At 38.3% G+C, this 25,425-nt stretch overlaps 1 protein-coding gene and 1 long non-coding RNA gene across 5 annotated transcripts in view; one reads left to right on the top strand and one right to left on the bottom strand.

Moving 5' to 3' along the window:
- The window catches only part of LOC134491405 (uncharacterized), a 771,213-nt gene extending 757,295 nt beyond the window's left edge, over positions 1-13,918 (bottom strand). Inside the window, exon 1 of the long non-coding RNA XR_010067320.1 lies at positions 13,691-13,918. This is a non-coding gene — a long non-coding RNA (uncharacterized LOC134491405). The remainder of the gene's footprint in view (positions 1-13,690) is intronic.
- The window catches only part of LOC134491400 (transient receptor potential cation channel subfamily M member 3), a 380,465-nt gene that overhangs the window by 228,806 nt on the left and 126,234 nt on the right, over positions 1-25,425 (top strand). For all 4 annotated transcript variants that reach the window (XM_063295138.1, XM_063295137.1, XM_063295136.1 and 1 more), the window contains exons 4-6: positions 7,354-7,567; positions 9,036-9,160; positions 14,775-14,946. In XM_063295138.1, the coding sequence (XP_063151208.1) occupies positions 7,354-7,567; positions 9,036-9,160; positions 14,775-14,946 (511 nt within the window). The remainder of the gene's footprint in view (positions 1-7,353; positions 7,568-9,035; positions 9,161-14,774; positions 14,947-25,425) is intronic.

The following is a 25,425-nucleotide window of genomic DNA, read 5'->3' as shown; positions in this document are numbered from 1 at the left end:
TTTGAGGGATCAGGATGCTGTAAAATGGGCTCCTTGACGAAAGCTGCTTTCAGCTGCTCAAACGCCGTCTGACAAGCAGGCGTCCACCTCAACAGCGCTCCGGGATTCTTGACTCTCCTAGTATCTCCCACCCCTTTGGTTCGCAGCAGCTCAGTTAGGGGCAAGGCAATCTCAGCGAACCCCCTTATGAACAATCTGTAGTAGTTGCTGAACCCCAGGAAACTTTGAAGTTGCCTGCGGGTGCGGGGACTCTCCCAGTCCATGATAGCCTGCACCTTGGCAGGGTCCATTTCTATGCCTTCATCTGAAATCCTATACCCCAAGTAGTCAATTTGGGTCTGATGAAAGGCACATTTCGAGAGCTTGGCATACAATTCAGCAGATCTGAGTTTACACAATACTTGCTTTACCAGAGCTACATGCTCTTTCATGGTTTCAGTATAAATCAACACATCATCCAAATACACTAGTACACCTTTGAACAGATGTTCATGCAAAACTTCATTGATTAATTGCATAAATACCCCAGGGGCCCCAGCCAACCCAAACGGCAACACCTTATACTGGAAAGCTCCCAACGGGCAATTGAATGCAGTTTTCCACTCATCCCCCTCCTTGATTCGTACACGATAGTAGGCTTCTCTTAAATCAAGCTTAGAGAAGATCTTTCCCTTGGCCAGATGTGACAACATGTCCTTTATCAATGGCAAGGGATATTTGTTGGAAATTGAGACGGCATTTAATCCGCGGAAATCCGTACAAAGTCTCAATGTCCCGTCCTTTTTCGGGCGAAAAAGAACCGGCGCCCCCACGGGTGAATTCGCCGGCTCAATAAATCCGCGCGCCAGATTTTTGTCCACAAATTCCCTCAACAGAGTCAGTTCCTTCTGCGTCATGGAATAAATTTTTGGTTTAGGCAATTGGGTGTTGGGCAACAGTTCTATGGCACAGTCCGTCTTTCGATGGGGGGGCAACTGATCAGCTTCCTTTTCACCGAATACATCAGCAAACATCCAGTATTCGGCCGGCAAGCCTTCCAGAGGAGAGGCCGGGTAAGGCGGAGTCGCAGCTGCCGCAACCCCCACCATCTCCTCTGGGGCACCCTTCCCCTCCGCCGCTTGATAAAACCCATCCCTAAACGTGATAGTTCGGTAGACCCAGTTTATTTGGGGGTTTTGCTGCACCAACCAGGGTACCCCCAACACCACCAATGGTCCCCCAACAGGAGCCACGACAAAAGACAACCCTTCCTGGTGACTGCCCAGTTGCAAGGCTACACGCCCTGTAAAATGGGTGACCGGTTTGCCCCCTGCCACGGACCCATCCAATTGAGTAAAAGCGATGGGTCGCTGTAAAGGGAACGTGGGGAGCTCCAAAGCCGCCACCACGTCGGGGTGCATAAGACACCGGGAACACCCCGAATCAATCATGGCCCATACTTCCACAGTCTTGGATTGGGAGCCCAATTTCAATTTCACCATGAGTATGCGGTAAGTGCCACTCACCGATGGAGGCTCGCGCCCGTCCTCTACCACCTGCCCAGCGGCGCCCTTTAGAGCAGGTGGCTGGCGTTTCCCGCCGGCTGCGGGATTTCGGTCTCCCCCTCAATTTCGTAGAACATCACATCGTCTCCCTCATTTTCAGCCACCGCAGCTTTCTGTTTCCTCGGCAATGCAGGGGACTTTGCTGGCGGTTTTCCGGGCCGTTCCTCTACCTTCGCCTTCGGGCATGCTGCCACTCGATGCCCCTCCTTACCACATCTCAGACACAAGCCTTTTGCGTACCGCTTCTCCCGCTCCTCGTCCCAGGGTCGTTGTCCCGGTTTCCCCCCGGTGGTCGATGGGCGGCTGGGCTTCACCTCCCGCCCCGACTTGGCGGTCTTCCGCTGGGCAAAGATCTCCTGGGCATGTTCAGCCCTCCCCGCCAGCAGGATCCACTCATACAGCGTGTATGGGTCGTCCCTCCCTAGGGACCAGCGTAGCACTTCTGTATTCAAGCCATCCTTGAAGAGCTCGATAATAGTTGCTTGGGACCAGTCATCCACCTTCCCAGCTAGCGCTTTAAACTCCAGAGCATAATCGGCCACTGATCTGAACCCCTGCTTGAGTTCCTTCAGGGCTCGCTTTGCTCTCTCCTTCGCTAAGGGGTCCTCGAAGTGTTGCTTCAACGCCCCGAGGAACTCCTCGAGACTTTCCAGTTCAGGCGCCTCCGACTGGCACATCTGGACATACCAGTCTGCCGCCCTCCCCTTCAGTTTGGTGGCAATGGTGATGATCCTTGCCTTTTCCGATTGGAAAAACGCCCCCCATTCTTCCATATAGGCTTTCGCGTTCGTCAGGAAGAACGAGAGTTTGGTCGGGTCCCCATCAAACTTGACAGGGAAGTCTCGCATGCCGCCTCCCGCCGCGCTGCGCCCCACCACCGGTGCTGCCGCGGCTTGTGTTTCCCTGGCTCGGGGCGGCACGGGGCCCCGGGGCGATCGCCCTGGCGATGCTGCGATTTCCATCTGGACCGACTGGTCCCCTTCGCGCCTCCGCACCACCCGTCGCCGTTCCGGTGACAGCCCCTGGGAAGAGGGGGTTGAATGCCTCTGGCTTGATTCTTCCCGGACCTCTCGCAGCGAGGTCACATCCAAGCTCAGCTGTTTCAATATAGCCTCCAACGAATCCATTTTGGACTCCAACACTCGGATCCGATCCGGAGTGGGTGAGCCCTCCGTTGGCTGCACCTGCACCACGTTGGGGGATAATGGGTATCTCTGCCTCCAGGAGGGACCCCCCGCTGCCGTGGCATCTCCTTGGGTCTCATCCCAGGTGAGCAGCTCGCCCGGAGAATTTACGGTGGTCTCTGGGGCCGTTTTCAGCCCCCCGGCTTCACTCTCCGACTCGGAGCTCGCCTCCTCTCGGATGGCTGACAGCTCCCCACCTTGGGCCGGTCGGCCGGACTGCCTCACGGTCGAGTCCGGTTCCCCTTCCTCCATCATCATGATGTCGGGTTCAGTCATCGCGGGCTCTCTCCCTCACAGGGTTAGACGCTTGTCTTTCCTGGACAGGGGCCAGCGGGGTTAGGAACTTACATTCTCAGCTTTATGTAATGATTGCCCTAGCCCCAAATACTCAGACTCACAAGAGGCTGCTAAATGAAATCTGATTTATTAGAGTACTAAAGACAAATACAGAGAAAGCTGAGAATGAGCAAAAGCGCGCCAAATACAAACTTAAACCCTTGGTGCAAACGTATCCCGCCTCCCTCGTAACAGCCCCGCCCGGCACAGGTGCTAGCAAACGTCAGAGTTGCTAGCCTGGGAAAGTAACCTTGAGCGCAGTAGATAATACAAATACATTCCAAAGCAAAGCCAAAAGATAACCGTTCCCATCCTCCCCAGAAAGATGAAACACGCATCCAATTAATGACATGCGAAACGTTACGATGCATCAAAGACATTGAAACGGCGAACATGACAAAAACCATGAAAGAAAAAGTGTATTTCTTAAAACTGTACTTATTTAATATAGAACGAACAATTTCTTATTGCAGTGCAGTATACTGCATTTACTAAAGAAGAAAGATTTGTCCTTGTCTCATTTCCAAGGAAAATATCAAATATCTTACTACTTGAGACTAATGTAAACTTAAAACAGAATACATGTGATTGGAGAAACTTTCAGCTTATCTCCAAAAAAATAGTTTGTTCCTTTTCCAAAAAGTATTTTGCTCTGAGAAGTTGTAGTTACATTTATTTTGCCAGCTGTACTAGTTTGCTTATTCTGCAAAATACATATGTGAATGCACACACACACACACTAATGAATTTAATTGTCACAATGTAACAATGTGGAACAAGTATGCTATAGTGATTGAAGTGCTGGACAAAGATTTGGAATATCCAGGTTCAGTTCTACCATAACCAATAGAAGCTCTGTGGGTGACTTTTGGCCAGTCATTGCCTCTCAGCCCAGCCCAGCTATCTTACATAGCTGTTGTTATGGTTTAGAAGAGTACTGGGCTAATCTTGAAGAAGCAATGCAAGACAACTAGGTAGACATCAACATCTAGGGGGTAGGAAAAAAAACTCAAGATAATCCTGCCTTGATTCTCTTTGGTTTAAGAGGGGACAGAGGGAAATTCTGTCAGGCTTACAAGATTCTGTTATTATACCCTACAACCATAGAGTGCCATTAGTGCTTGTGGTGTCTCTTTCCTGACCTGGCCTACCTCGAAGGACTGAAACCAGGAGAAAAATAGCTGCTAAAATATGTCTAATTCATTATTCCCAATGTTCATGTTACTGCTTAATTTACAGTCATTTTAACTGTGGTTTTGCATCAATAGCATAATTTTCTACACTGCTACGACAGATTTATTTAAGGGTAACTTAATAATCGTTTAATTCAATGAATAATGATAACATCAAATATAAACATGTTAATATTTGCTACTTTTATGGGCTTTGTTCGGCTAGAACTAGAAGCCTCTCAGGCAAAGAGATCTATTAAGAAAGCCTATTAAGAAGAAATCCAGGAATTTTCAAGGGTAAAATGCAAACCCTGTTTATAGTAGAAGCAAGTTTCAGTTCTTTGCTTCTTTTTCCTGCCTACATGGGAGAATAGGCTGCGGGCCTTATGCTCTGGGGCTGAAGGAGAGAAGACTACCTGTCCCTTGTTCTGGCAAACCAGTCTGGTCTCAGGCTGTTTGCTTTTGATCTTGCCAGATCTACTCATCAAAGGTTCAGTATAAATTTGCAGTTTTTACGTTTCCTACAAAGCACCTCATGATGCCATGCATAAAACCTGCTAATTAACAAAACTAATTAAATTCTGCCCACAAATACACCTAAACATGAACTAGATGTCCAATGAAATAGGTAGCATTTTATCTGAAGTAAATAGGCATATGAAATTTTCCCAGTTATGGTATTATTACTTCAAATAGTGTTTCTTTCCGTTCCAATCATTACTGAAAGCTTAAATCTTCAAGCCTGGAAACCTGTCTTGTGACAGCAAAAACGTAATATTCTCTTACATGTCAACATCCAATGGAAACTTTAATTGCCAATGAAGTTTATTCATTTTGATTCAGCTCTGTCATAGCTTGATTAAGCTATGTCAAGCTGTACAACAGTCTACAGCTTTTAAGTGCAAACTTTAAGAGATTCTGATCTTCCGACCAGTATAGCTCCAACATTTGCTGAACTAGCAAAGAGTATGTAAGTTGTAAGTTTGAGGTAGGCTTGCTTCAGTACTTTCTGTAGCCTAGCTTTCATGTTTGAGAAATGCTGAATGCCAAATCTGGTGCATTGAACCTGCACTTCCATTTCAATAAAATTTAGTAAACATGTAGCTATGGGCATCTGCAGCCAACTGACATCATGTCAGAATGATGACATGTGCAGTGTCCTTACAATGCAAAACCCAGCCTTGTGTACTTGCACCCCAACAAGTATGTATATTTCAGGTTTGGCACCATAATGTACATTTTGTCACTTGCCTTCTCTTGCCTCTCTCCCATGTCCCCAGAAACGCCTGTGCTTCTGGTGTCACACTGTATTAATTCTTCTTAGGGATTACAGGTGCTACAAAACTTCTGGCTTTCTTTGGTGTGGATATTGCCAGGCCACTTTCTATGCTATGCTACAGATTGTTATGATTATTATTGTAAGTGGAAGGCAAACAATATTCTGATTTACATTTCAACTGTATACATTTGTTTTATCATAGATGCAATGTAAACCAAATGCCAGTTCCAAAAATGTTAAATTCCAACATTATCGTGTGTTAGCTTAATTATAGAATCTGAAAGATAATTGTAGTATTTAGATTAATGTGAAATTATTGTTTATTGTTAAGTTTGCTGGCCTTAGATTCATGTGCTTCCTACCTACCATACCTTTTCCTTCAGCTCAACTTGAAATATTAATTTACTATAGCCTTACAGTCAAAATCTAAAAGCTTCCTAAATCAGGAAGTTGGTTTGAAGTTGTCTTGATTCGATAAATGGTAGTTAAGAGACTACCAGATTTGAATTTGACATATCATTAAATGGCATCTTCATTTAATAAGAGATCATAAAAAATTGGTTTGGGGGCATATGCAAATCATTTCATGGAAGTGGCATCTGGGCATTCACACACATACACACATACCAGAAGACCACAAGAGGACCTTGAAACAGCCACACCAATATTTTGAGAGGATGCAATAGCTTGGTAGCTTCAAGAGACAAATTCAGAATGCTGTTTTGCTCACACATGAAGTACTTTATCAAATAATTTGCAGAGATTTACTGCTTTTGTCGTTACATGAATAGACCTTGGCTTACATGGTATCCTCCATTTTCCACCTTTTCGGAAAAAGGTATGGTTACATGCCATGGAAATAGACAGAAACAGTTTCTCTGTATAAAGACAGCAGGAATTTCCTTGAAGCAACCCATACCCTATTCTATATATCTCAAAATTTTGGAAACTTGGCAATTTATTGCATTATTGCTGTTTGGAAAATATCCATTCAAAATGGTAATCAGTATGCTGAGTAAGTTTTAAGATTTTCTTGATCTTATGCTATGTAAATATTTAATAGAAAATCCACTTGAGTAAAAAAAAAACTTTCTCATTTAATTGCAGCCCATTTCTTCCCATTACTGGCAAATTATTTTTGCTGATAGGCCTTTCATACTAAGGCAACATTTACTCATCACATTTAACTATGAAACAGATAAACAGTGAATGTGCTGCACTAGTGCCCAATGCCATTGTTAGCTCGTCCTATGAGTGAATTTCCAACATAGATGCATTCTGTGCCAGGATTTGTAAACCACCAACCTTGCTATAGATTAAGATAGTTAATTTAGAGTTAAGCTAACCAACCAGTGGTAGTGTCATCCAGCATGGACAGATGATGGGGAAACTATTTTCTCATAAGCTGATCCAAAGGCTCAGTACCCCAAGTTCTGGCATGGCATATTCTTTACTTAGCCATTTTTTATTAAACATGATATGTAAATGAACCCTAAATCTTCTGAGTTATGGTTCAGTGTTAGCCACCTTATATACAGAAGTTTGGTAACTGGTTGGAAACTATTGTTTTATCTTACAACAATAGAGAAGACATAACAATTTCATGGAATTGTACTGCTCTATTACAAAAAAAATACAGTGATAGCATTTAGCATTATTTAGCTAAATGTTGTTGTTATTAAATTTTTATCCCACTTTTTTTTCTTTTTAACTCCAAGTGGTAAGCATACTTAATACTCCTACCTCCTATTTTCATGTTAAAGGAGAAGTAATTGATGTTTATTACAACTAAACTCTCTTTCTTTTTTCATTTTAAATCAATGCCCTTTGCTCTGTAGTATGTGCGTGTGTCTTTTGACACAAAACCTGATCTTCTTCTACACTTGATGACCAAGGAATGGCAGCTTGAACTACCCAAACTTCTCATCTCAGTACATGGAGGTCTCCAGAATTTTGAACTGCAACCAAAACTCAAACAAGTATTTGGGAAAGGCCTCATTAAAGCTGCTATGACAACTGGAGCATGGATATTTACAGGAGGAGTAAACACAGGTAACAAGAGCTGTCAAGGGGAAATCACTGCAGCACTTACGTCTCAGAAGACTTGTCAAAGAATTGTATAGCTTTCTATATATTACATTCCTCTCCTTCACTTTTTTTCATAAACATGACATTAAATACAAATGTTCATCTAGCATCCATATTTTTTATAAAAACGTAGTTAACCAAAATAGAATTCTAAGCAGGAACTGGAAAGAATTAACTCTTCTCTTAATGACATGATCACAACAACCCTCATCCCACCCCTGCTGCTATTCTCGTTGGAAGGAAAGGTCCATTAACAAAGTTTGTCAGGATACTGGCCAGGGGTGGAGAGAAAGGTTAAATGCCTGCTGCTGGCCTGCCTGTCAATTGTATCAGGTATTTTTAGATGGAACAGCAGGAAAAGCAAGAATCAGCAATGAAGAGCAAAAAGCCATGACTCTGGGGATGGTTTGATGCAACTCCAGAGGATTAAAATAATTTATTAAAAGGATCTTCCTAAATTGAAATTAACATCAGTGCTCTGAACAGACTATAGAGATGGAAAACTGGCAGACAGACAGGTAAACATAGGTCCATGCCAACACCCCACCCCACCCTTTTATCTATCACAATAATGGATTGGATAGATAGAATTCAGGGATGAGGAAAATTAATATTTCTGCATGGAGAATACGCTTTCGAGATCTTCTTCATGTGTGCCTCATAATTATAGTACACAGAAATTGAAAGATCTCCATAAGGTACAGATAATCACCATTCATTTCTTCTCCTTGATGCATACACGGACACTTAAGTCTTTCAACCCGCTGTAGAAACTGATATGTATACACCTCCTGTATCCCCTCCAGCTTGCCTCCAACATCTACTCAGTCAAAAATTGTACCATCTAACTTAGCTTGCCCAACAAGGCCATTCTATAAACCAAAAAGACAAAGGACTTAATTCTTGCTTTGCCAGGTGTCTGATCCAAATGTTGCTGAACTACTGTTTTCAGCATTCCTCACCATTGGCATGCTGGCTGGAGCTGCTGAGAGTTGCAGTTCAGCAACACTGGGAGCACCCCAAATTCTGTATCTCCACCCAAGAGAAGAAAAAAAGACAAGAATGCATGTAACAAATTGGCTGAATTTTCTGTGATCACTTCATTTATCTGCGTGGTTGATTTTTCATTTTTTTTCCTGGCTTTTTCAACAAGCTGTGGTTAAATCAGAATGCCACTTAAGGTGATGTTAGAACAAAGTTATAAGTAAGTTTATACTTTTTTATTTATGTCCAGAGTTTTTCCATGAAATCCTGAACCATATAGTAGCTGGCTTTCTCTTCATAATTTTAAATCTTAATCCAATGGCCTGATCTGTTGTTAACTCATAATCTTTTCATTTTCTTATCACAAAATTTAACTTCTTTAAAGTTACAGACATTTTTATAGTAGACATTAATGTCATCCTATCATATGCTAGCATTTCTTTTTCAGGAGTTATTCGGCATGTTGGTGATGCACTGAAAGACCATGCTTCAAAATCTAGAGGAAAGATCTGCACCATTGGAATTGCTCCTTGGGGAATTGTAGAAAATCAGGAAGACCTGATTGGCAAGGATGTGAGTGTCTTGTTTATCCATAAGATATCCTTTTGTCAGTATGTTTTGGATTTTGAGATTTTCAGAACTTCTGAACCAGGAATATACCCATGACACCACAATTAAAACAGAATTATCAGATGCTTTTGTATGAGCATATATAGCTGTTCTCAGCTGCTTTGAGAACTTTATTTAAAAATATTTGTAATTCTACAAATATTCATCTAGAGGACACAGTGATACACTCTTATTTTAAGGATGAACCATACAGTTCCATCCATTTTTTATTTTTTTATTTTTTTACTATTTAGGGATAATTCATATTATTCAGTGATCTGGTTCATACATAATGCTAACTGTAAAGTGAATGTTGATTCACCCTCCTTATCCATGAGTGTAAAATTTTCGTTGTGGACTACATGAGGCTGGCATGCATTTTGCAGCTGGCAAAACCCCCCAGAGTGGGTGAAGCCAAAGGTTTTAGCTGTGCTTTGCATTTTTAGGAATTTGCAGAGCCTTAAGGCATGTCTTTCATTCCTTAAAATCACCTAAATCTCCTCCACAATAGGTCTTGGTTTCATCCAGCTTTAGCTTAAGGCACTTATTTGTCCTGTGAACCAGGCCAAAAAGTCATTCCTAGACCTCTTGCTCTTTCTGCTTCTCAGTTATCTGTTAATAACACTGCTATTTCCACTGTTCTTCCTGTCAAAAAGGTAGAGACTTCCTGGATACATCTCTATACTTACCACTGTCAGGTTAACATTATTAGTATCTATGTCCCTGTTGGCAGCATTTTCTGGAGGAGAAATTTTTTTTAAAAAAAATGTGTGTATAAGTACACACACACACACACACATATATATATACAGTACATACACACATACAAACATGTACAGAAACACATGCAAATGATAGAATACACATCTAAGAAAGAAAAACAGTTCTTAAACAATGAATTAAACCTGAACCATAAGGACTAGGATTGGACAGTCTTTCTTCTGTGTTAATATAACGCAGGTTCAAAGGTAGAGGTTGAACAAATACATCTTGTCAATCCAAAGTTTTAACTCAAGTACATTTCCACTGAAATGTAACAATCTGTTTAACTACACTCTTTGCATACTAAGTCCACAGTTCTTTATAAATGCCAGGGTAAACCTTTGTGGCAAAATGAAATGCAAGTGCATAAATGCATACGTGCATGTGCATAAAATCTATCCCATTAAATTTGATGTAGTTTTTAATTTATTACATCCATTCACACATTCAAAAATAAACAACATGAAGGAGTTGGGAAATACTGAATAAGAGGATTCAATCCAAATCTATGCTCAAAAACACATGCAAATGTATCTTTGAGTTTAAAAGAAATCCTTCCCTTACATTATGGATGTAACACATGAAACCTTCCAAATATTGCTGAACAATAAATCACAGCAGCCCCAGTGGAATCACCAATAGTGAAGATACTAGGAAATGTAAGTAGGGATACCTGGAGAATCATATTTGTGCATTCATGAGCTACAATAAACAGTTTATAAAGCTCAAATAAGTAATGCTATTTGTTTAATTTGTTATTCCATTAACTGAAGGCACTATATATATATATCTTTTCCTCTCTCTTACCCTCAAAACAGCATTTGATATAGGCTAAGCTGAAATATGATGAATGCTTTAAAATAATCCAGCAAGTATCAGAGCTTTTACTGGCCTAAGTTCAGAAATTGAACATAATGGTTATTTGCAAGATAAGAATCCATCTTACTGTTTGTCTCCTGTGAGGTGGTTGATTTGTGCTGCATGCATGAGTTGCGTAAGGGTAAGAAAATATCCCTGTATTTGCTTCAAATATGTAAAAATTTGCCTTTGAGTTCCCAGAAAGCCTCAAGAACTTTTGCTGGTATTCAAAAAGAGTTCTCAAATAAAAAATATATTCCCATTTTCACAAAAAAGACCTAACCTCATGTCTCTCAGCATGAGCCTTGGGCAAATCTGAATATGGTAAGAGGAGCGGGAAACAAGAAGCCCCTAACCATCTGTGGCAAAGAGAAACATAACAGAGGTAGCCGAACGTCCAACGCTGTGCTGGAAAAATTGTTGCTGGAGTAAAAGCTAGTCTTTCAAGGACGTTTTGTATTAAGAGCAGAACTCCCGTAGCGGATCATAGGATCATGTGGGACTTTTGTTTTAAGCTTTTTACAGTTACATTTTTTTCAGAAGGGAGCAGCCGTTGGCTCTCCTTCCATATTTCAGAGCCCTTTCTTGGAATTCTCACTTCATTTTTACCTCAAAGTGATGCTTCAAGCCCTCTGAAGCCATGACTTGAGGAGTATCACTTTGGTTATTATGATGGGAGTGTCTTTGAGACATAAATGAAGATAAAAGTACAACATCTTGAGTTAAAGTGATTTCATAACTGCATTATGGATCTCTGTCAGATAGTCTTCCATGTAGAACACCAAACATATTTCTTATTTACTGAAAACTCAGATATCATGAACTCACAGGCTTCATGGGGATCACAACACTGAATGCAGTGCAAACGTATAAGCAGATTCCTTTTTTGGTAGGAATATTGGCTACGGTTCCTCAGTGGTGAGAAAAAGGTGTTTGTGGAGCTACATGGCACTTCAGATTGGAAGGCAAAAAATGTGTTCTACATGTGCAGGAAAAGAAATACAGCATCAGTCTCCAACTCCTTAACCAAACACATCTTTTCTCATACAGGCATAGGAAAAGATATGGCTGCTTCACATTAACTTTAATGAGTGGATTCCCTGAAGCAGTGGTGCCTTTCTCTTAAGCTTACACAGATACCTGAAAAAAAGTCACGCTACTTTAATGAATAGCAGAGAAGTGTTGCACTCACAAGGTCCAAAGCACTTCCTTCAAATCATTTTTGAATTGTGCACAGTCAAGACACAGACACTTCTCCATGTCATTAAAGCTGAAATGTACTAATCTGAAGGGGGAAATGAAGCTTTTTCATTTTTCTTTTCATATTCATACTAACACACCTGCTGCAGCATTCATGCTTTCCTTGATAGTTGGAACTGCTGCCTGCAAGTTAGACAGATAAAGGAAATTTGATGCTCTTCCTGGAGGATATCCAGCTTCATTTCTCCTGGGTACCTAACAGCTGTGTTCCCCATTTCTCCTGTAATGGAGTTGATATCATCTGGTTTTTATTTTTTAAATGGGAAGGGGGATAATAGCAAATCTATCTTTTCTTCCTCTCTGTCAGAAATTGTTTTATTGCCTTTGATTTGCGGCTTTAGCTTTCAGTAACTCTGCACTTTGAACTAATCGTGTATCCCACATCTCCCATTTCACAGGTTGCAGAGTGATGAATTATCGAGTATTTTGCTGGAGCAGAAATGCTTCAGGAATCCTAAATTTAAAATAGTATTAGACCAGTGCTAAATTGTGAGAGCTAGTTTGGTGGAGTAGATAAGGTTCTGGACTAGAAAGTGCAAGATTGTGAGTTCTACTCTTCCCTTAGGCATAAAAGGCAGCTAAGAGACTTTGGTTAGTCACTCTGGTTCAGTCCCACTCACCTCACAGGGTTATTATTGTGGGGAAAATAGGAGCCAGGGCATTAATGAAATAAAGCTGGGGTATAAATCTATTATAACATATAGTGAAATCCAGACTTGAATTCTATTCTTGGCACTTTGTAATCACAAACAAGATTAATGTAAAAACACAGGTACTACATACTCTATGTTCACCATCATGTGAAAATGTTCCTTCCTCAATTTCAGCAAAGCTTTCAACAAAGACTCCCCTGAGATTCTAATAGAGAAGATAAGAAAATGTGGGTTAGATTATGCTATGTTAGGTGGATGCAGACCTGGATTGAACAATTGTGTCCAACAAGTGTACATTCATGGCTCTGCATACCTGGAAACAATTGTGGAGTGGTGTATTGCAAGGTTCCATTTAGGCCCTGTGCTGTTCAACACATTTGTAATGATTAGGAGAAGGAGTTAGAAGATGCCCTTATAAAATCTGCAGATAACACAAAAATAAGAATATAGCAAACACTTTACATTATCATGATTCAGCAGGAAGTTGGCAAGCTGGAATAATGGGCAGATTATTAACCCATTAGGAAAAATCAAAGGCCTGATTAGAGAATGTGAAGGTGGGAGGAAGACATGGTTTATTTATGTATTTATTTGTTTGATAAATTTCTATAGCTGCCCATCTCACATATGTGACTCTGAGCAGCGAACAAAATTTAAAAAGAACAGTACAACAAATAATAAAACAACAACAAAAAACATTAAAAGTGAAGGAATGGATTTTGATAAGAGAGGATACATGATTTAGTTATCGTCCTCTCTTGGTCACGTGAGTGAGATTAGCAGAGTACCATCCTTTGCAGCATAGACTTGGAAGCATAAGACAAGGTTGGTTTAACCTTCTAGAAAACAATAATCCAGGATGCTTTTAGGCAAACTGGATTTTCCTGGTATTGCCCCTTTTATCCCTCTTAAAATAACAATCACACAGTTTTGTGAAGAAGTAAAAGTAATATTTACTCACATAATCTAGGTTTCAAAACAGCAGTTACAGTAGTAAAGTCAAGGCAGATTTAAAGTACTAACTAAGTTACTAAAGTAGAGTATCTAGGCCTAAAATGGAGTCTGAGCTGCAGAGCTCAGACATACACGTGCTTTCAGATCGGATGCATGGTGAAGAAGAAGGAAGTGATCTCACAGAGTTCTCTCTAGACAATTACTCAGCAAATCTGTGAGCCTCTGCCTCCTTTTATGTGCCTATCTAGCAAGACATGAACTGTTTGTTTTGACTGCAATAATATCCCACAAAAAGCAGTAAAACCATTAAGACCATAAAACATAATTTGCAGAAGAGCGCAGTCAGTTTCCCTAACAGTATAACCACCTTCCAGATTCCATACCCACGTTACTGGATTCCCAGGCCAGATGGCAAAGCCAGGTTTTCATGTTTTTGCACAAGTGAACCAGCTGCACTTGGACAGTTCACAACAGGATGTGAGACTGGTAGCATTTTGCACTCATGCACTCTAGATACCGAAGATCATTAATACAGGAGGCAATATATCATATAAATATATATAATATCTAAGAAATAAACTTGGTTATTTTATTCCCTAAATTTTAGGCAAGGAATAAGCAACTTGGTGCCCTCCAGATATATTGGACTGCATCATTTGTGTGATGATGTCATCACACAGGTCATAATTCTTCCCCCTCCCCACCTGCCAATGTTATAGTCTATTTTAAACTGTGAAAAATAGATAACATTACTGGAATTCTATTTCTCCATTTCCATCATTATAACATAAACAAATCCAACTTGTGAATACTTATATAGAATCAAATTTCACAGTGTTTGGTTGGGTTTGTTTTTAAGTAAGATTAAAATCAGTTATGGTACTTTTCTACTGTTCTTCTATTTCGGGACAATAATTTATTATTGATTTTCTGAGCTTGAAATCTCCAACAGTACTTGAATTTTAGAAGTGCTTGAAAATTGATTTCAGCAGCTTGCTATTGGCCTGTTATCTCAACACTAGCCTTTATCAGGAATTCCATGCTACTACAGCAATCTATGATTATATTCTTGGTCTTTTTCACATATGCAGGTAGTCCGGCCATATCAGACAATGTCCAATCCAATGAGTAAGCTGACAGTACTCAACAGTATGCATTCTCATTTTATTCTGGCTGATAATGGAACCACAGGAAAATATGGTGCAGAAGTTAAACTTCGCAGACAGTTGGAAAAGCACATCTCACTTCAGAAGATAAATACAAGTGAGCAGTTCACTTTCTATGTTTTCTTATAATCATGGTAGCAAAATTGAATAGTAATAGTACAAAGACTGTTAAGTGTTTGAAACAATATTTAATATACCTCTTCTGGTAATGATGGATCAGTCATATGTACACATATACATACATGCATGTATATCTTTATTATGATCACTGCCCAGAATTGCACATAGTATAATAGAATTGAATAAAATTGAGCAATAAAATACAAATACTAGAATGCAAAATATTTAGATATCTAGAGCTAAATGGCTGAATTATAAAAACTACTTTGTGAATAAAATACTAAAATACTAAACTGCTAAGTTATTAAAATACTAAATACATAGAATACTTCCAAAAAAAATGATTATTACAATCCATGATCAAAAAATAAAGAGATAAAAGAGATATTCCATTGTAAAACAGAATAAAATAGAATTACTTAAAATGTAAATAGAAGTGCCAGGTTATATCATTTGCTGCAGTTTTGGATTAGAAAACAAGAGAAGGGAGGAAGGAAGGAAGGAAGGGAATAAGGGAGTGGAGGAAAGGAAACTAGAAAATGTGTGACTGTATTAATCTGACTATGTATAAATTATGGTTAAACACTCCAATCTACCTCAGTTCCCATGGGAAGTTAGTTTCTCCATTCCCACATAACAGATGTAGTGCTAATTGACAATATTATGCAATTATCATGAATGGCTTATATGTACGTTTGTACCAGTCCTGGCCTTGGTAAAGAATTTCATTAGGATCAGTTCACATATGTCACATATACACACCGTAGAAAGCAAATTCACAAATGAAGTTTCAAATCATAATGCAAAGAGCTAGGGGAAGAAGTAATTGCCTAAATAAATACCAGGAAGGAAAAGAAAAAATGCTAAAAGTATGTCAAATCTGGAACTATTTCAAAAGGAACTTAAATCTGGCAAGGCAGGGAAGAATAGATCTGATAACAAACAAGATGATTTTTCAGTCTTTCTTGGCTTATCTGTTTTTTAACTTCAACTACTTTTGCTGCACTAAAGATTATGGCTTGGTTTCCAAAATTTTAACATGTTGAAGTCTGATGAAAATCCTTTGCAGTGAAAGCTTTCTTGATTTTGCTCAGACAAGGATGGGAAACCTATGACCCACTAGGAATGCTGCCCCAGGGAAACTTCTGGTGTTCCTAGAGAGCATCCCCACTGTTGAGGGAGGATGAGTTATACTTCAGCAGTGCATAGATCCCCACCTCTGTTAACTGTCTTTACAAGAAAGAGCACAAACTGTAATCTATTTTGTTACTGCATAATTATTTAAAATGCCATGGAAAATTAATGAAATGAGTTTATTTGTATTTGGTTAAGGCACAACCCTTTCCACTCAGCCCAGCTCTCACTGAGTAAATCAAAGAAAGTATTTGGTCAATCTAAAATGTTTTGTTCCCATCAATTATATGAAAAAAATTGTCAACAAGGCAGCTCTATGTACACAGGGGAGCTTAAGTAATCACAGGCATCCTTTTCTAACTAGAATGACAACTTGCTTCATGATCTCGCTCAACAAGCTACACCCTTCCATACTTGTGTCATGATGTCTCATTGCAAATACAGAAGGATTGGAGTTTGAATTGTGATATTGGGCCCCTGTGTAAACAGTCCATACAATAGAACCTTATCATAATCAGTAGTGAAAAGTAAGGAATGTGCTATGTTAGGAGTATACGCTATAAAATCTAATTAAACCAATTTACCATAAATTGGGAAAGGGAAACAAGATCAATATTTGTATTATCTGGCTTACATCATTTAGTCATGCTGGATTTCAGTAAAACTGCGTCCTATTTACACTGCAGGGTAAGCATGTGGATGCTATGAGCATATGAGTACTGTCAAGAGAAGTTAGAATGGGAAAGAGAAGTTTCCCAGTTCTTTAGGGTGTCTTGCCGTTCTGAAGTCACAGTTGGGAAATGGGATGGACAAGATGGAGACAGCACTTTCACAAAAACATTTTGCCATAAAAATCAGGAAAATTATTTCCTAATATGTCTGTGGTCACTAAGAATTGATGCTGACTTGACAGCACATAATCTATCAATCATATATATATTTCTGTATGAAAAATAATTGTGTGAAACAGTTGTATAGCCTGCCCCCCTTTTTTTACCATTTTTGAAAACAGTGGAAATTTGTTTTCATTAATTACAGAAATGTTTCTGTAAGTCTGTGTCTGAAACAATATCTATTAGTCTCTCAAAACAGATTTTTTTTTAAAGAAGCAGCTATTCTGCCTTAGTTCCTCTCAGCTGGCCCCATGTACTAGTGGTGCTAGAAGGAAGAGGTCTTCCCCGTAGTTGCCTTCTATTGGGTCCTTTTCAGATCTCTGATAAATACCGTCCTAGAAATCCCATATTGTGGTAAGCCAGTTAATTCTTAAAATTGCTGGACTGTCATTGTGCTTTATGTGGCCAACATTATATAGAATGTCATTATTATATTTGATATACTGTATGTTCAGAATCAGGTAACTACCGATAAGGTGAGATAGTTTTAACGTTCTTACCTGTGTTAACATGTCTTGGAAATTATAAAATCCACTGAGAAGTGTTGAATGGGCAAATATATTCAGTCAGACAAAATAATGATTTGTTTCTACTAGCATAATGATTTTTGTCTAAAGAGGATCTTGAATGAGGAGCAGGCAAATATGTGCCATTTCAGTATTACCTCTCTAGATAGTCCTATGAGTAGATACTATTTGACTATATTAAAATGCTGTATGTTTTGATATGAAACATTTGGATGATATACAGCTTGGGGGGCCCATTGCCAAGAGTTAATATGACACTAGATTTCAGACTGCATTTTGTCACATGCTCTGTTTAGGATTGTTGGAAATGAATCTATTTATTTCAGCTGCTTAAGCATGACACTGTCGATGCTTCATTATTGTCTTTTGGTTGTGAAAAGGTCACTGAGTTTGCATTATGTACTTTTATATGTACTTTTGACATATAGTAATATTCTCTGTATGCATCAAGTATATTTTCTGTCTCACTTTGATATACCCAATTTCACAGCCTAATACACGCATTATCAATTAAACTTCAGTGAGAATTAAATACAACCTACTTTCTGTAACGTGTTTTCTGAAGGTAAAAGCTGAGTGTAGTCATTGTTTTTAATACATTTACCCCAGACTTCCCCAATTTATTACTTCTAATGTGTTGGACCATATCACTGTGGGCCTTGCTGACTGAGGATGGTGAGCAATATATCCTTATGCATCTAGAAGACGCCAGATTAGAGTAGGCTTACATGTAAAACATGGGCCTTTATTCTTGTGCTGGGAAAGTATTTGATTGAGTTCCTTTTTCCTTTGTAAAAATTAGAGAAATTTCCAACATTATTCAGTATTAATTAAATTCTAGCGCTGTCTTGAACTTGCTGATGAATTCTGATACAACCGCTAAACTGTGCTGGTCAAATGATTGCGTAGATGTAGAAGTCTTAGTGAGAGCATACTGGAGCTTAGTTTAGCTTCCAAAATAAGCTGAGACTGTTAGAAATACTGTAGGTCATAATGTAGAACTACTGAATCTGAAATTTAGTGTAAAATCATTCTACATTTAGTTTTTAAGAAGCAGTGCAAAAATACATTGTATGTGATCATATATATTCATGGTTTAACAACAAGCGAATCAGCATTTGTTCAGTTTTGAATGCTTCACTACATAATTCTTTAACAGAAATAAATATTATATACTTGGCATAATAAGAAACCTCTGTAAGGTTACATGTTTACTAGCAATCTTTCCTCTTAATAATGAAGACATTCTTGGTCAGGATTAGATCCCACAGATGTTGCTGACTAAAGCGTCAAAGAGTAACTCCATTTGGAATTAACACTTTTACATATTCAGCCTATTTGAATTTTGATTTTTTTTTTTGCAACCATGGATATATTCATCTTATATTGTTTAAGTGTAAGGTCAATAAAATATGTTCATTTGCAGTGCCTTAGTGACCACTGAAAGTTTTTTTTATTTGAAAATGTTATATTAAATTTAATTTTTATATAGGAGTATTTGAATATTTGTTTTTCTATTTTTTTATGCTCAGTATTTGACCATGCAGTATTTAACTGCAAAACAATTGTTATAAACACTGCAGGATCTCCAAAGCAGAAAAGTTAAAAGTATGAGTCATTTACTTTCTTGGACTGTATTGAGTTTTGTGTAATTTCTGTACTATATTGTACAGTTTTAGTATCTGGCACAGGTTATGGTATGTCCTACTATAATAAATTCTCAGTAAATATAATTGAGTCTATTAAAATAATATTGTACACTCATATGAGTTGTTGCACTTTGCAGACTTTCATGGAATCCCAACATTGAACCTGTAAAGTTATTATTCACTATTATCTGAGAAAAAAGGTAATTGATTCTCTCAAACCTACAAATATAGTTACAGAAAATAGGCCACATAAAATATGTACAAACTTTACATTAGCCTGTTGTCACACTGCATTCCTTTATAAAGAAACATACAAATTATTTAAATCCTCATTATGTAAAAGCCTCTCTTTCTGCCTGAAAAATTATTTCTTTAGAGTGATCAGGGGGATGTTGTTTAAATAAGCCACTCTGTTCATGTAGAACCAACTTGGCAATTTAGTGTCAGTATCTACTCAATAATTTCTAAGGCCTATATACTGTTTGCAGAAAATTCTCTAATAGCAAGGTTGTGTAACTCAGTACCAATATTGATACCAACAGTATCATTATTTGATCCATTGTGTAATAACTGAGACATTCCATCCCCCGCAACTGTTTTGATTTCACAATAGCTCTTACAATTGACCCATTCATTATGCAATTATTTATAATACAGTCAATTGTTATATATTATTTATAATTTGATTTCTTCTCTACCAAAAAATTGGAATTACAAGAAACAAAGAATACACAAAGAGGGGTTGTGTATGTGAATCTTGGACTCACAGGAAAATTCAAACTGTGTGTATTAATTCTAGTGTCTAACACTAATAACCATAAATAAGAAGCCAACCAGCAGATCAACCATGCAGTTTTATTTTATGACCACTGTTCTTTGTTCTCAGGAGAAAATAGCTAATATGTTTCTCCTTGGACAGCTGCTAGAACACAGTAAGCCTACTGAGAAAATAGAGAACTAATAATACTTTTAAAACGTGTGGCCTTCATATGTTTTTAGTATATAACAGAAAATAAGAGAACAAAGTAACCTTGAGAATGCATTTGTAACTGTTGAACTGCTGTAGCAAAAAATAAAAAAATTAAAGCAAACCCATTTGCAATTGAGTAATGTAATATTAATGAGATCATTATTTTAATTTGGTTTTCTACTATTGCATTTGAAAGGGTTAGTTTGACATTCCGCCCAAGAAAAAATTTATTTAAATATTACCAATGGGTACCTATCTAATTTGGAAGATACTGAAAACAAGCAGTCCAATAATCTTCCTAGGGATCCCATTCCTTAAAAACCTACAGAATGAATGTTTTCATAGGAAAGGTTGCAGGTGTTTTTCCCATAAAATACCTTTAAAGATCTCAGTAATTTCTAAGTTTGGTCAAACTAGCCAGTTTGGTCTAGTGGTTAAGGTGCTGGGCTAGAAACCAGGAGACTGAGAGTTCTAGTCCTGCCTTAGGCATGAAAGCCGGCCTGGTGACCTTAGGCCAGTCCCTCTCTCTCAGCCTAACTCACCTCACAGGGTTGTTGTTGTTGTGGGGAAAATAGGAAGAGGCAGGAGTATGAGGTATGTTTGCCGCCTTGAGTTATTTATAAAAACAATAAAGGTGGGATAGTAAACAAACAAACATGCATGATACCATTTCATGATTGGCAAATTATCCAAGAACTATTGAAATATTTTGATTTAATAAAGGCTATGTGATTTCCATATTTCCACAATCCACTTCACTACATAGAATTTGGTACTGGGCACAAGGTTCAAAGTCTTGAAAATGCCAGTTTTCATCTTAAGTTCCTATCTCTTAAGCTGCTGAAATTATGTTTGCAAGGATGGGGGCAATGTCTGGTAAAACAGTAAGAAAGAGAAGAGAAAAGAACAGAACAGAAGAGAACTTCAGCATCTTGCATAGTTGCTGGTCTGTCTCTCAAAATTAGCAAAAACAGAAGACACATTCAAAAATAGTGTACCTTTTATAAAATTAAAGAATTACACACGCTTCAGGTTGCTCTAATACAAATCTTTTAAGCAAGCCAAGCCCCAGCCATGGTATGGAAATAGTTTTTCTATAAAATTCCATTTTCCCTTGCAATTATTTTTGTATGCCCAAAATTATTGCACTTCTTATCTTAAAATAATGAACTACCCTTTCATGAGCTTCTAATAAGCAACAGAGTGATGCAGCACTTCAAATGCGAAAGCAAAAATGTCTTCAGAGGATTCAGGGGGAGCTGGTACAGAACCTCTCTGCAGCACCTGAAAGCAGATGAAGGGCAGCAGTGTCATTCTGGGAAAAGAAGCAGCTGCTTTAAGCAATTGAAGGCAGATGCTACATAAGCACCCCCATATATACCAAGGTCCATTTTTTAAAATCAAATCCAAAGTCTGGCCCTAATAAGCAATATATATATATATATATATGGGTGTATTTCCAGTGGAAAACATTTTGCATTCTTCTAAATAGGTCTATGTTTGGAAATGCTTGAAATAAAGATTTACTTTTCTTAAAGTAACAGTTCAAAATTATGGAATCTGCACTGAGCCACACAGAGAGCAAAAAAAATTATACATTTTGCTGAATTACATAAAAATACTGTAAAAATATTTTCATGAAGTGTCTACATTTTTTCATATAATAACAAAACTATTTTGCATTATTTACCCAAATTAGGTAACCCTCAGATTGATTGACTTGTACAAATCTTAAATGTTTATGTTAATATATGTACAGTATATTACAGTCCATCTCCAGTAGACTTATGAAGCTAAGTTTGTTCATCCTCAACAAGGGCAGAAAATGGACTGGAGAAGAATATAGGGAAAATTAAAACTGAGTGGCAAATTCTAATACTGTAATGTGTCTGCAGTACCTATTCATGTGACCTGTGGACTTCCCTTTGTCATCCTATGCCTGAGAATATATGAAGGGGGCTGGGAAGGCAAAGGGACGTTCAGTTGTCATCACCAGCATCTTCTTTGATCATTGCACTATCATCAAATGCATTGGAATGCTCATTTGCTTATGTCCCAATCTTTTTTTTTCATAGTCTGTTCAGTATTTAATGCATTTCTATGCCCTTGGTGCTTACATGGTGTTTGGTACAGCTAGAATAGAATATGGATCTGAATGCAAAGAACAAAAGTAGTAACATACAGGCAGGTTAAATAGATTTGTAAACATCAGGATTACATTGTGGATTTTTCTTTTGGAACTGGCTGTATGTATTTTCATTCACATGGTGGGATGGATCCAGCAGAAGCCTCCTGGGACCTTTTCTTTCACTGAATCCAGTGGAGTGATCTTTCCATTTACCCCTTCCCCCACAGTTCATGTGTCCCAGAAAACCTGCTGTGATATTTGGGCTGGGCTTCAGAAATAGGGGGGGGAGGGTTTCAAAAGCAGGGGAAATGCACAGAAGTTTCTCCTCACTTTTTGGGTTGGCTGACACATTATGAGTAGAACTCAAAAGGATGGTATAAACTCTGGATCCAACCCAACATATTTTTAAGTATTTTATATGTGACAATGACTCGCAACAATTATGCCTCATAAAATACAATGCATCAACCAACCTTCCTTCCTTCCTTCCCTCCTTCCTTTCTTCCTTATCATTTGCTTGCCTATCAGGCTGTTTTGCACTTTTTGTTCTGTGCCAATGCATACTCTAAGTTTATTTTAGAAGTTAAATAAGGAAATTTTGGAACCTTCAGAGTTTTCCATGGTCATGATGAAGCGGTCAGTTTGCCTAATACAACATTTACTCAAAAGAAAGACAATCTTAACTTTAAAGTAGTCATCAAAAAATGAAGATTAGAAAGAAAGAGAGAGAGTATAAGCCCACATAAAAGTCATGTGCAATACCTAACCTCCCTCTCAACTCAGGATTAAACCAATCCTGTAGATTTTTCCCTCAATAAATGTGTGTACGTAACACACCTGTTCATATATTTGTACATAGTATTTATGTACAGTAGCCAGAGGCCACTCTCAAAAAAAAGGGAAGACCAGGAAAAAAACCCCCACCAAATTGAATTATTTACTGATTAAAATAAACTGCCTGTAAAATAAGGCACTATCTTTTAAAAATTTATTCTGTTTCCCCCATCTGCACACAAACCATTTCATCTTGCCCATAATTATACACAAAAACAGACCTACTTCTTCCATCGCTAAGCAAAAAACAAGAAGGAGAAAGAGACAGCAAAGGAGAGAAAGAAAGAAAAATGGGGATAAATAACATGATTGTGATGAGACCAGACAGGAAATGAAAGAGCCTGCAGAAGGCTTGACAGGCTTTTATGTTGGGATCAGCATAAATCTACACACACAGTCAAGCTGTAGTAAGTCCTAGTGAGTTCAACATCTCTTTCTGCCTGGAAAGCATGCTTAGGTTTCTAATCCTGCTCAGTCACTATGCCATAGTATACTTCTATTCAAGTGGAAGGCAAACAAGAGCATTGATCCCTCTTGTTACCTTACTGTGTAGATGGTCTGCAATGGGGCAGGAAAGGAAAGACGTTGCAATGGACTTCATAAAGAGGAAGGGCTTCATCTGCACACTCATGCATATTTTAGAGACCTCTCAGTGAGACTCTATTCAGTGGATATAAGATTACTCTTACACTTGAGAAGTAAGTATTTGATGGAAAAATTTCATCTTCCTTTTGGGTAAATACTTGTCTTCCTACTGGGTAAATACACTAATATACTTTGACACTGTTACGGGATGTCATTCAAAACAGTCTTACAGGTGTATGGTGCTGAGGACAATAAAAATTGAAGATCTATTAAACTTTTGTATTTAAGTTTCAGTATTGCCAAACTGAAACTAGCCCAAAACCGTTGAATCCAATTCAAGGTCCAATAAGCAAACAACCAGTCATTAAAAGTCTAGCATTAAAAAAATACTTTGAGCCAATTCAGCCCATTCCACACAGCATCCTTTAACTGCAGCTTCTCAGATGCAATTCTGAACTCATTATTCTAAGTCCCTAATACAATGCATGCAAAAGCAATCTCTCCAAAGATTAACAGGCAGGCAAATAAGTGGAACCAAAGATCAGAGCATTTTTTTTATGGTGCTGGAAAATTGTAACAACCAGAATATTTTGTTGGAGAAAATTATTCACTACATGCTTAAGTGTCATTTATTTTCTGTATATTACAGCATGTATGAATAAAAAGAAGCTATAAATGCTATTATATAATTTGTGCTTCATATTCAGTGACAATTCCTTCCTTTATATTTTTTCAATAGCCACAAAAGAAATGGTCAGCTAATCTCAGTCTCTCCAGCTTCATATAGATTTCCATAGCACAGACTTTGGCCTGCATGCTAGAAATTAAGGGAAAGTTGTTGTTGTTGTTGTTGTTGTTGTTATTTAAACTTGTATGCTGCCTGACTCCCAGTAACTCTGGAATGTATGCTAACACATCTGGAGAAGAAGATGGTAGAAACTAAGATGCTTTAGCCATGAAAGTAAAATCATTCATGTACATCTGTAACAAGTTTTACTTTCTGTGTATTTATGAATTATGATTTTAAATGGTACAGAGGAACTCCTAATGGAAATTGTCTCTAGACAGCTGAAGCTCTAATCAAGGCATTAAAAATGCCTTATATATGAAATAGAAGGGTTGTCATCTTTTATTGTGAATTGGGCAGTGATAAACATTTCTCTCTGATAGGGTTCTGCTTTCACTTCTCACTTTTTCTCACCTCTGATCAAGGAGAATAGTCCAGAGTTCAGAATTAATGACAGGCCTTTGAGAGATATTTGTCAACCAGGACACATCAGGGGCAAGCAAGTTGCTTTTCTTTCATTTTCATTTAGGTACAAATAAATAAATTTAGGCAGGGCCAGTTTTAGGCTAAGACCAATTAGGCATTGACCCAGGACTCCAAAGCTTAGGGGCTGCCAACACCAGCCCTACTTCTGAGTCATTCTAAAACCGCAGATCTTCACATTAGCAAGAGGTAGCGCCATCAGTCATTGTGGCCCATGGGTGCCTGATATCCTTGAGCTGGCACTGGATACTGGATAGATGAATCCAAGTTGCTAGCTCTATGGGAAGACACTCATATTTTGGGATTATCAGAAATTATTGTTTAAACCTCCTGTCCAAAGATATCCAAGATACTTCACTACTAAAGTTACAGTAAAAGCCATCAAGGAGAAGCAGAGTAGAAACTTAACAGTAAGTTGTAAAAGACTTTTGATAAATGAAATGTATTTTCTTTTGAGCCTTAAAAA

This window comes from Candoia aspera, chromosome 2, assembly GCF_035149785.1.
Source record: "Candoia aspera isolate rCanAsp1 chromosome 2, rCanAsp1.hap2, whole genome shotgun sequence".
Classification (NCBI taxonomy): Eukaryota; Metazoa; Chordata; class Lepidosauria; order Squamata; family Boidae; genus Candoia; species Candoia aspera.
Note: the sequence above shows the minus strand (reverse complement) of the source record. Positions and strands in the feature narration are given on the sequence as shown.